Source organism: Salvia splendens, chromosome 15, assembly GCF_004379255.2.
Source record: "Salvia splendens isolate huo1 chromosome 15, SspV2, whole genome shotgun sequence".
NCBI classification, from domain to species: domain Eukaryota; kingdom Viridiplantae; phylum Streptophyta; class Magnoliopsida; order Lamiales; family Lamiaceae; genus Salvia; species Salvia splendens.
This window is the reverse complement of record NC_056046.1, coordinates 30658072-30669721: the sequence shown is the minus strand read 5'-3', so window position 1 is coordinate 30669721 and position 11650 is coordinate 30658072. Positions and strand designations below refer to the sequence as shown.

General features: G+C 31.6%; 1 protein-coding gene across 1 annotated transcript; it reads left to right on the top strand.

The window, feature by feature from the left end:
- Positions 1 to 6730: 6730 nt before the first annotated feature.
- LOC121768497 ((+)-pulegone reductase-like) lies at positions 6731 to 9182 on the top strand. The gene is made up of 5 exons (XM_042165040.1): positions 6731 to 7065; positions 7452 to 7634; positions 7922 to 8088; positions 8223 to 8305; positions 8650 to 9182. Exons 1-5 carry the CDS (start codon positions 6831 to 6833, stop codon positions 9029 to 9031), a joined length of 1050 nt encoding a protein of 349 aa, XP_042020974.1. The 5' UTR covers positions 6731 to 6830; the 3' UTR covers positions 9032 to 9182.
- The last annotated feature ends 2468 nt before the right edge of the window (positions 9183 to 11650 follow it).

Here is an 11650-nt window from a genome sequence, read left to right as displayed (position 1 = left end):
CTAGGGTCCTTACAGCATCTTAGTGTAAAACACAACACAAATCACAACCCTTGGATCATTAGATTGGATGATTGTGATTAGTTACATTATCATACTAAAAATCTACTTTATTAGCCGAGGTACTTTAGACTAGAAATTTACATTATTAGACTAAAACTGTACATTTTTAAACAAAATGCTACATTATTAGCCGAGGTACATTATTAGGCTAAAAATCTACATTATTAGATGACATGTGACATTAATCTAACCGTTAGATCACAAAACCAATGGATTGCATGTGTTTTGTGTTTCACTTATACTTAGCTTTTGGATATGAATACATCCCTATAATATATATATATATATAGGGTTTTGATCTATGCAAAACCATATTTAAATACAAAAACGCAGAATAATATCATGCGTAGGGCATTTTTAGGTCATGGTTAGTGTATTTTTAGGTCATACTAACCAAGTATGACCTAAAATGATCTTAACATGACATTAAACTCAAATCTTATAATGTGACCTAAAAATGCTTAATTATGACCTTCCGTGATTTTGGTTAATTATTGACCATTAGATCATCTAATCTTAGGGCTAAGATTTGGGCTGCATTTCTGGATTTAAACACATACTTATTTTTATCATCTCCATATATATATATATATATATATATATATATAGGAAAATGATCAATACAAAACTTGATCTCAATACAAAATCCAGACCAAATCCTGACCATGAGATTTGACAATCCAATGGTCAATAATTAAACAAAAACACGGAGGGTCATTGTAAAGCAGTTTTAGGTCATATTATAAACTTTGGGTTTGAGGTCATGTTAAGATCATTTCATGTCATCCTTACTATAATGACGTAAAAATAAGCTTACAATGACCTAAAAATGACTTTTGTATGCTTGGTTCTGCATTTTTGTATTAAGAATGCGTTTGCATAGATCAAAACTCTATATATATATATGTGAATGTAAATACAAAATATGGGGTGTTACAACAATTGATCTATGTCAGTAGGTGAAATAATTCTGCGACATGTTCTACCATCACACGAATAAAAATGTGAAACATCTATGTCAATAATAATTCCGTTGGTGGATAACTTCGACCTGAGCTCGATTAGGATGGTTCTGTCAGAGGCGGTGCTGCTTGGGAACGAGCTGGAAGTCGCAGACGGTTTTGGACAGGTGAAAAGTAAAAAATAACTTATATTCCTTACTTCACTTTGCATGTCCTTTAAATGATCATTTAATACCGGAAACACTAAATTCAATTTAATTAGTCCCTATATTTGTGTAGAGATTATAAGAATTATACAACTAATTGATTAACTTTATTTTACTCTAAATTCAGTGTTAGGAAAATTAGTTGGGTAGGTGGAGGAATGTGAAGTTAAGTCGGATTAACTTGTCATTACTCCCTATTGATGTATTGCATATATAACTAATCGATTTGAATCCTTATTATGGTACCACTTGCATCTAATACTTTGTCAATTTTGATTTATAATATAACTAAATGCACGGTTCCTAGAGAGAGATATTGCACCGAAATTTCAACAAATTCAACATTTATTTATAGAACAATAGAATGGCATACTTAATTTTATTTCATTTTATTTAACCCTTTTTTTATAGTGATGCTCCCGTCTTTGTCGGGTAATTTCACTAAATTGTTTAATTAATCATAGAATGACTGCCAATCTCTGCAGTTGCTACCACGTAACATGCATGTTAAAAATTTGTACACAAAGTTATGTACTTAGCCATGTATGATAATAATAATATTATCATAATTTATATCCTTTTTTATTCTAGGTGGGTTAGATAGACCACGAGGAATTCAAAGATATTAGACAAAAATAATAAATTCATGGGCAGACTAATAAACATAAACTTCCTAGCCCGTTTGTCCATTATTATAGGTGGGTTAGATAGACCACAGGGAATTCATGTTATTGGAAAAAAATAATAAATTCATGGGCTGAATAATAAAAATAAATTTCCTAGCCTGTTTGTCCATACTATATTTTTTCGTAAGTAATATTTAGTTATATTATAATCCAAAATTGTCAAAGTATTAGATGCAAGTGGTACCATGATAAAGATTCGAATCGATTAGATATATATGCATCACATCAATGAGGAGTAATGACAAATTAATTCGACCTAATTTCACATTCCTCCACCTACCCAACTAATTTTCCTAACACTGAATTTAGAGTAAAACAAAGTAAATCAATTAGTAGTATAATTCTTATAATCTCAACGCAAATACAGGGAGTAATTAAATTGAATTTAGTGTTTCTGGTATTAAATGATCATTTGAAGGACATGAAAAATGAAGTTAGGTATATCAGTTATTTTTCACTTTTCACTTGTCCAAAAACCGCATGCGACACGCGGCTGAGCAGAGCCGCTTCCAGCTCCTTCCCCAGCGGCGCCGCCCCTAGCATAACCATCCTGATCGACCTTAGGTCGAAGTTATTCACCAGCGGAATTATTAGTAACATAGATGTTTCATATTTTTTATTAGTGTGATGGTTGAATTTGTCGCATAATTATTTCACCTAGGAAACATAAATCAATTATGTCTTCAACTAGTCTTTTCAAGTGATGTTTCAAAACTAATAAAGATGATTTTTATATTTCTACGGCCGAGGGCTATATTTTGTTTGTTTATGTGGCTAGCCAGGGCCATACGGGCTATATGTATATATATATCTTTGGATTGGACCGGCCCGACCCGACCCAATATCTTGTTGGCCCATAATCTATATGGTTAGATCAGTTAATTATATGTAAAAGAAATTAATTAATTTTGTCACTTTATATATATACCTCTTTATGGCTTCATTCAGGTACGATTCTTCATTGTAGTTGAATGCATCATCAAACCCCAATATGTTCTTCAAAAGGTCAACCTTGAACAAAGTAATATATATAAATAAATTAACTCTAAAAAATATAAAGTAATTACAGCCCCAAAAAGAAAATTGTTGCTTCAGTATGAAGATAATAGCTGAGGTTATTTTTATTAATATTTTTATTAAAGATAATGCTTATTGAATATTTTAAACCTTGAATTAGAGTTGACTTTTGACTGTATGGTTATTTATGTTAATTATTACTATTATGTTCCATATTCATTTAATCACCAACAAATTATGCAAATTCAAATTGAAAAAAGAAGTTGGTGAATGGATTTTTATAAATTAATTTAAAAGAGTAATTAAAAGACATTATGTTGTGATCCTGCGCTTCCAACGACATAACACCTAAATAGCTTAGCAAATTGGCCAACAAGCTAACCTACAACTCCTGATGCAGCCGATATAAAGACGAGTTCACCCTTTTTTGGAGAGCAAATCTCGTAAAATCCAACATATGCAGTGATACCGGCCATACCTTCACAAAATGATCGTCAAAAAATGCAGTGATAGACGCAGAAAATTTCATTTAAAGATTATTACTTAAGTCTAATACTTTTGTTAGCGATGCGTGTATGATGTGGTTATGTGTTATTATTGTTAACATTTTAAAACACGTATTTCACAATTGATTTATTCTGATTTTGCTTCCGATTAAGATTTTGAGTTTAAAATAGTTTGATATAATTCTATAACCATAATTTAACTATAAAATTTAACATTATTTTGGTTGATGTCACATTTAATAGTTAAAATTCAAAATTAAATCGAATCAGTAATTTGGTTGTAAAATCAGAACAAATTAATAGTTTGATCGTTTACATGTGAATTTAATAGTTTGGTTGCAAAATAGAACAAATTAATAGTTTGATAATTTACATATGAATTGTAAAGTCTGTATGCAAAAACTATATTTTGATGAAAATTTATAAATTTATAGGCAAATTATCCTACAATAATATGCACTGACACGATACATACGGCGGCTAATTTGACAAACAAATTTACCAAGAATTCCAGTGTAATAGGAGAGAGGCACATCCATAGAAGGGATTTTTAATAAATGTGATGTATATTAAATTCAACCCTACTTATATTTTTCTTTTGTTTCTTGAACTTTGTTTATAGTTTGCCGTTTTTATATATTAAATTAAGTGAAAGATATGGATTAAAATCCCACTAGTCACGAATAAATATATTATTTTCATACGGTTAATTTTTACCGTGAATTATCCAAGTTTATACATTCAAAATATTATTCTCGATTCTCACATAAAATGTGATTTTCACATTAATCCATGAACACAGATAAAGTGATGTAATTATGTTATGACTATGAAAAAAAATACACTAGAACATTTAGTGTCTTAATACCTTCATAAATAACTTCATAGCGCCTAAATTAACACTTTATTAAGCCATTAACACTTTATTAAGCCATAACGTGTAGTTTCTTCATAGCCTCCAATAAATATAGTATAAATTCTCAATTGATCCTTGATTAACACTCTCCTTGTCATTAGCCGTTGCATATCTGCTATTCTTTCTACATCGTTGGGTCGAAGACTTGAAGCACAATGACAGAAGCTTGATTCTGGCGGTATTCATGGGCCGGCGGTGGGGCGGTCGGCCCCCCTCGACCCCAATCACCGTTCATTCCTAGATCTGGTTATATGTCTTGGCCATATTAAAATACTAATTTTGTTAATAATTAATGGTTAATTAATCTCATTTTGACTTTATGAATGAGTTAAATATGGATTGACTTGATTAACATGTTCAATATGAATTGAACTATATAGGTTAGGACCAGAAGCGAGGACACTTAATTGATTATTATTGTATAGGACAAAATATGTTTTTTTAATATACGAGCCTAATTTTGGACTTTAAAATAAAAGTACTCTACTAATTATTAATGTATAGGATAAAATATGTTTTTTAATATACGAGCCTAATTTTAGACTTTAAAATAAAAGTACTCTACCTAATTGACAAAATCTATTACTCCCTCCGTCCCCCAAAATTCATCACCATTTGACCCGGCACGGGTTTTAATAATTGTAATAGAAAGTGGGTTGAAAAAGTTGGTGGCATGTGAGTCCTACTTTTATATATTAGTTTTATAATAAAATGTGAGTGTGAATGAGTTAGTGGAATGTAGGCGTCCACTACCAAAAATGGTAAAAGTGAAAGGTGACAAATTTTTAGGGACGGACGAAAAAGGAAATAGGTGACAAATTTTCAGGGACGGAGGGAGTAATATATATAGGACAAAATATGTTTTTTTAATATACGAGCCTAATTTTGGACTTTAAAATACAAGTACTCTACTAATTATTAATGTATAGGATAAAAATGTTTTTTAAATATAGGAGCCTAATTTTAGACTTTAAAATAAAAGTACTCTACCTAATTGACAAAATATATTTTTTTAATATACAAGCCTAATTTTAGACTTTAAAATACAAGTACTCTACCTAATTGACAAAATCTTTAAACAGTGGATCAAAATATCTTTTTAAATAAATATGCGAGACAAAATTTAAACTTTAGTCAAACTAAATAAATAATAAGTCTAATATTGTGTCGCATTTTTACGAAAAATTGAAAGTATTGAAAACAACTTTACAAATGTTGTGAGTGAATTAGTCAAATGTAGTGAACTTAATACCTAATGACCTATAAATACAATAAATTTTGCCAGTCATAACCTAAAGTCATAAAAGAAAATACAAACTGAGACTCGTTCAGTTTCCCTTATATGGCCTGGTGAGCCCACGTAATTGGATCTTTTTTCAAGTGTTCAGTGTTGGAGAATTGCAGCTGGTTAGGGGCATTAGGTGTTAATATTTGTTTTTTAATTAAATGGTTGCTGAAGAAAATACCCCTGCCTATTATAAAGTAGAAGGAATTTTTTTTAGTCCACGAACTTTGTCAATGTATCATTTTAGATCCGTGAACTTTAAAAATATCATTTGAAGTCTGTCAACTATGAGTCAATATCAATCGAAATATTTTTTTACTATTTTCAAGTTTTTTTGATGAAAATACCCTCAATACCGGGTACATATTTTAATAAACTTATCACATACCCATATTTTTTTATACATATTTTTACTACTCCCTCCGTCCCTGAAATTTTGTCACATTTCATTTTCTGCACTCGTTTTGAACAAATGATACTTCCTCCTTCCGCAAAATGTTGTCCATGTTTGATTCGGCACGTGTTTTGAGAAATGTAAAGAAAAGTGAGTGAAAGAAGTTAGTGGAATGTAGGTCCCATATTTATATATTGAATTTATAATAGAATGTGAGTGTAATGAGTCAGTGGAATATGAGAACCATTTACCAAAAAAGTAAAATAATAGCAAAGTGGACAACATTTCACGGACGGACCAAAATGGAAAAACTGGAAAACGTTTCATGGACGGAGGGAGTAATAAATAATTAATGAATAAAGGGTAAAGTAAGATAGAGAATAATGTAGATAAGACTCTCTTCTACGTTATTCTCTCTCTTACTTTATCATATGTCCACTTTAGCTATTTATTATCATTTACAAAAACCATATGAGTATGTGATAAGTTAATTAAAAATATTATTGAGGGTATTTTCATCCAAAAAACTTGAAAATAGTAAAAAAGTACTTCGACTGATATTAACTCACGGTTGACGGACCTCAAGTTATATTTTTAAAGTTCACGGATCTAAAATAATATAAAAAAAAGACGTCCCTCCATAGAAAATTAGAGCTCCCTATGATTCTCACCTAGCAGAGGCGCCGCTACTACACACAACCCAAAACTTCTACTACATTAGCCAAGAGCTTTTCTAGGGATTTTCAGATATAAAACAATGAAGCTGAACACCAGAATTCCACCAGAATCAACGGCAAAATGGGTGAGGAAATTAGATACAAGCAAGTGATATTCAGCAACTATGTCAAAACATCTGTGAAAGAATCCGATTTGTCGCTGAGAACTTCCAAAATTCAGCTCAAAATTCCCTGCGGTTGCGACGGCGTCGTTTTGGTGAAGAATCTCTACTTATCCATCGATCCTTTTATTCTTGCCCTCATGAAGAATCAGGAGCTTGATTTACCTTCTTTCACACTGGATTCTGTAAGTTTAGTTTTTTTAAGTGAAATTTTTCTTGTTGAAATTAATTTTTCTTCTGGTTGGAATAGAATTTGTTATACATGTCTTGATTAAAATTGGGGCCCTTAATTTTTTATTTTATTAAAAAAATAGACTTATAATACAATATTGTGTAGATGATCTCATTGGAATATAACAGTAGTATTTTTTTCGTTTGATGAATAGTTTGAGATTTCGGGGAGAAAATTATAAACTGTATCTTTCTATTGATAAAATGTTTGTTATGTCTTTTTGATGTTTCTGCAGAGGTCTTGTTTGATGAATAGTTTGAGATTTTGGGGAAAGAAATAAAAAATGTTATCTTTCCATTGACGCAATGTTGGTTGCATCTTTTTTTGTGTTTGTTGACCTTTTTCTGGTGACAACCTATTTATGGATTTGGAGTGTCGAAAGTACTGGATTCGTCTCATCCAAATTTCAAGACGGGCGAGCTAGTTTGGGGGTTTACTGGCTGGGAGGAGTATAGCCTTATTAAAGATCCAGACCAATTGTTTAAGATTCAAGATAAAGATTTGCCCATCTCTTATTTTATAGGGATTCTTGGTGAGTTTCTCGAGCCCCTTGTGATTATCGACTTCAAATTTCAAGCATGATTCCTGCTTCCTAGTGCTATTTGTCTGACTAGAACTAGTTGTTTGTGATTCTGCAGAAGTTATGTATGCAGTTAAACTGTTAACGAAAACGAGCTGTTGATGAACTATATCTGCTTGAATTAATAGATTGGGAAATGCAGGATTTGTAGCGTTTATCTTGATAGTTTCTGAAAAACAACAGTAGGAGATGTACTAACTTGAGACTGAAAATCAACGTGTTTCGCGTTATCATTTTAGGCATGCCTGGCATGACAGCTTATGTTGGTTTTTTCAAGTTTTGCTCTCCCAAAAAGGGGGAAACTGTGTATGTCTCTGCTGCATCCGGAGCTGTTGGTCAGCTCGTTGGTCAGTTTGCAAAGATCGCAGGGTGTTACGTTGTTGGGAGTGCGGGGAACAAAGAAAAGGTCAGAATCTAATGGCTTATCGAAAACTTATTAGATTGTTGGCTAGATTGGTTGTCGATTTATGTGATATTTTTCTTCTGTGGCAAGTTTATGTTTCACATTTGATGAACAAGTCGGCTTTTGCATTGATGAAGGTCGATCTCTTGAAGAACAAATTCAGGTTTGACGAAGCATTCAACTACAAAGAAGAGCAAGACTATAATGCAGCGTTGAAGAGGTTCTATCATTGCTATAAAAATGTGTATACTTATTTAACATTGAAGAATAGTTAGTAATTTAACACACAATACACATATTTATGTTCTTATATAACAAAAGAATCCTTTTGTATTCAACACAAATTTCATAAAAACTAGCAAAAAACCGCGAAGTTTGGTAAATCAGCTGAGAAAACCACGAAGTATGGATCAGTTCACAATCATCCCACGACTGTGGATAACAAATCCAAATATATAATTTTTTTGGTTAGTTTTTTGAAAGAATTTGACCAAATTTTATAGTTTTTCCGGCAATTTATCGTTATGTAGATAATACTCACAAATTTGTGTTGTTGTTAATTAGGTACTTCCCCGATGGCATCGACATCTACTTTGACAACGTGGGAGGGAAGATGCTCGAAGCGGTGCTAAACAGCATGAGACTCAACGGCCGTGTTGCGCTTTGTGGGATGATCTCCCAATACAACAGCCTTGAGCAGCCCGAAGGCGTCCACAACTTGATTAACGCATTAGTAAAACGGGTCCGTATGGAAGGATTTTTCACTAGCGACCACTACCATCTCTACCCCAAGTTCCTGGAGATGGTTGTGCCTCTAATCAAGGAAGAGAAGATCACATACGTCGAAGACATAGCCGAAGGCATTGAAAGCGCGCCTGGGGCTCTCTTTGGCTTATACTCCGGTCGCAACGTAGGGAAGCTGTTGGTGGTGGTTGCTCGTGAGTAATTCTGTTTTTACCATTGGAAACAAGGAAGGACTTAAATAAGGTTATAATCATGAATTATAAATATATGATCATGAATTTGATGTATTGTTATTAATTTAAACAGGTAGCACCTCCAATCCTCCATTTCTTATTTATCTCTTCCCTTCACTATTCATGGCTCTCATTATTTCATTTTCTATTTAATATATTTATTATAAAACTTAGTCAAAATACGAGATTTCTGAATTTTAACTTCCATAGACGTCTCTGGTAGGGATGTCAATCGGGTCGGCCCAGCGGGTTTCAGGCCAACCTTGCCCGAGTTATGGGTCACTCAGGTGCGGGCTAATCAAGTAGTGGTTTTTTTCAGGTTATAGAAGTTAAACCCTAACCCTAAAAACTCGGGTTTCGGGCTAGCCCAATGGGTTAATCGGTTTGCTACCGATAAATTTAACATGTGATCAATCAAATAATATTGAAAATTAGTTATATTTATTAAATGTAAAACATTTAATAATATTGAATTTGAGATATATGCTTAAATTCAAACATAAACACGATTAAATACTACGGAGATTTATGCAAAACAAAACATAAACATCAAGAAATTTCAAAGCATATTTTAGAATTTTAAATATTTTTCTTAGTGAATTTGAAGTTTCCAATTTATTTTATCTATTATTATATTAATAATAAAATTTAGTATATAATTTATATATTTAATATAAAATTGAAAGTTATTTTTTTTAGTTATCTATATTATAAAATAATCAATGAAGTGTTGAATTAGGAGTCAAACAAATCGGGCCAACCCTAATTTTACCCCCGGTGAAGCGCAGTTATATTGACTCTTTTGCCCCCCGGTGAGGTCCGTGTTTCCCTTTTCCTTCACCAAAAAGGCACCGTTGGGAATATTCTGTTTGATTTATGAGGTTTTCAGAATCAAATTTGATTCCTTTATCAAACCCTTCACGTAGTCTTTCGATACAATCTGCGTGTTTCCCCCCATTTTTCATTATGTGTTTTGTTTTGTTTATATTCTAAATTGAAGTGATCTTGACATATAATATCATGAAACTTTCCAAATATTAGTTTTTCCCAAGAACATTAAAAATAGTCTAAAGTATCACAAACTTTACATTTTATTGTTATTTCACAACTCAGCACAAATATGATATTTTCAGAAAAATCTTATTATACGTGGGCAACCGTGAAGTGTTTATAATATTTTAGATATACGTTGAAAAGCTACGTTGAAAATCACAATGATTTAGAAAGTGCCAAGTAAGATAAAAAATGCCCGGAAGTTGGTTGGATATGGTGATTGACCTGCCATGGGAAATAGTAGTACTAACAAACAAATTAAGTGTAAAGTTTGTTATATTTTAGACCATTTTTTAAGTTATTGGGAAATACTAAATCTTGGCCTAATTTCGATGATTTTAGAGACCGATATCCCTTTATTAAATAATATGTGTTGGAAAAAAATTGCTTCATGTTATGTGTTGAAAATTTGGAAGTGCAATAAATTGAAAGGAATAATTTTCTTTAACCAAGCGTGAAATACGTTTATTTTTAGATGTGTGGGTATGGTCCGAGGAGTACTATAAAATTGACCATGCTTGTGAAAAATAAATGTTGGATTTATAGCAGCAGACCTTGAACAACAAAATGACTGCGTAGGAGTAATACTAATATAATACTAGTAAAATAAATATCAATAATTGATCAACCATTGCCGGCGGATTCAAAATATAATTTGGATAGGAAATTTGTGTTCTCAACTTATCTTAGAGTACTTTAATGAGAGATAAAATTTTGATTCATAATCATAATGTTAGTTTAAAAATACATAATACATCATTAAGGGACGTCGTTGAAGTCGTTTTGACACATGTTCCTTGATAAGAATGCAACATATAACGTTTAGAAAAGTGCGATATTTTAGTTTAATTTAAGCCCATATAATGGTGGTTGAAAGAAGATAAAACTCTACTATTATACAAAATTTCAACATGGAAATATTAATATTAAAATATTATAATTCAAGAATAATAAATTATTGTGTATCTAACAACATCTCCTGCTGTGACTGAATGCAAAGAATAATTAATTTAAAAGAATAATTAAAAGACATTATGTTGTGATCCTGCACTTCCAACGACATAACACCTAAATAGCTTAGCAAATTGGCCAACAAGCTAACCTACAACTCCTGATGCAGCCGATATAAAGACGAGTTCACCCTTTTTTGGAGAACAAATCTCGTAAAATCCAACATATGCAGTGATACCGGCCATACCTTCACAAAATGATCGTCAAAATATGCAGTTATAGACGCATAAAATTTCATTTAAAGATTATTACTTAAGATTTTGCTTCCGATTAAGGTTTAGAGTTTAAAATGGTTTGATATAATTCTATAACCATAATTTAACCAATGAATTATTTAACTAAAAAATTTAACATTATTTTGGTTGATGTCACATTTAATAGTTAAAATGCAAAATCAAATCGAATCAGTAGTTTGGTTGCAAAATCAGAACAAATTAATAGTTTGATCGTTTACATGTGAATTTAATAGTTTGGTTGCAAAATAGAACAAATTAATAGTTTGATAATTTACATATGAATTGTAA

Coding starts and splice junctions, on each gene's coding strand:
- LOC121768497 (XM_042165040.1), top strand. CDS start 6,831: ATGGGTGAGGAAATTAGATACAAGCAAGTGATATTCAGCAACTATGTC. Junction 7,066..7,451: donor ACTGGATTCTGTAAGTTTAG/TTTTTTTAAGTG, acceptor CCTTTTTCTGGT/GACAACCTATTTATGGATTT. Junction 7,635..7,921: donor TTATTTTATAGGGATTCTTG/GTGAGTTTCTCG, acceptor TTATCATTTTAG/GCATGCCTGGCATGACAGCT.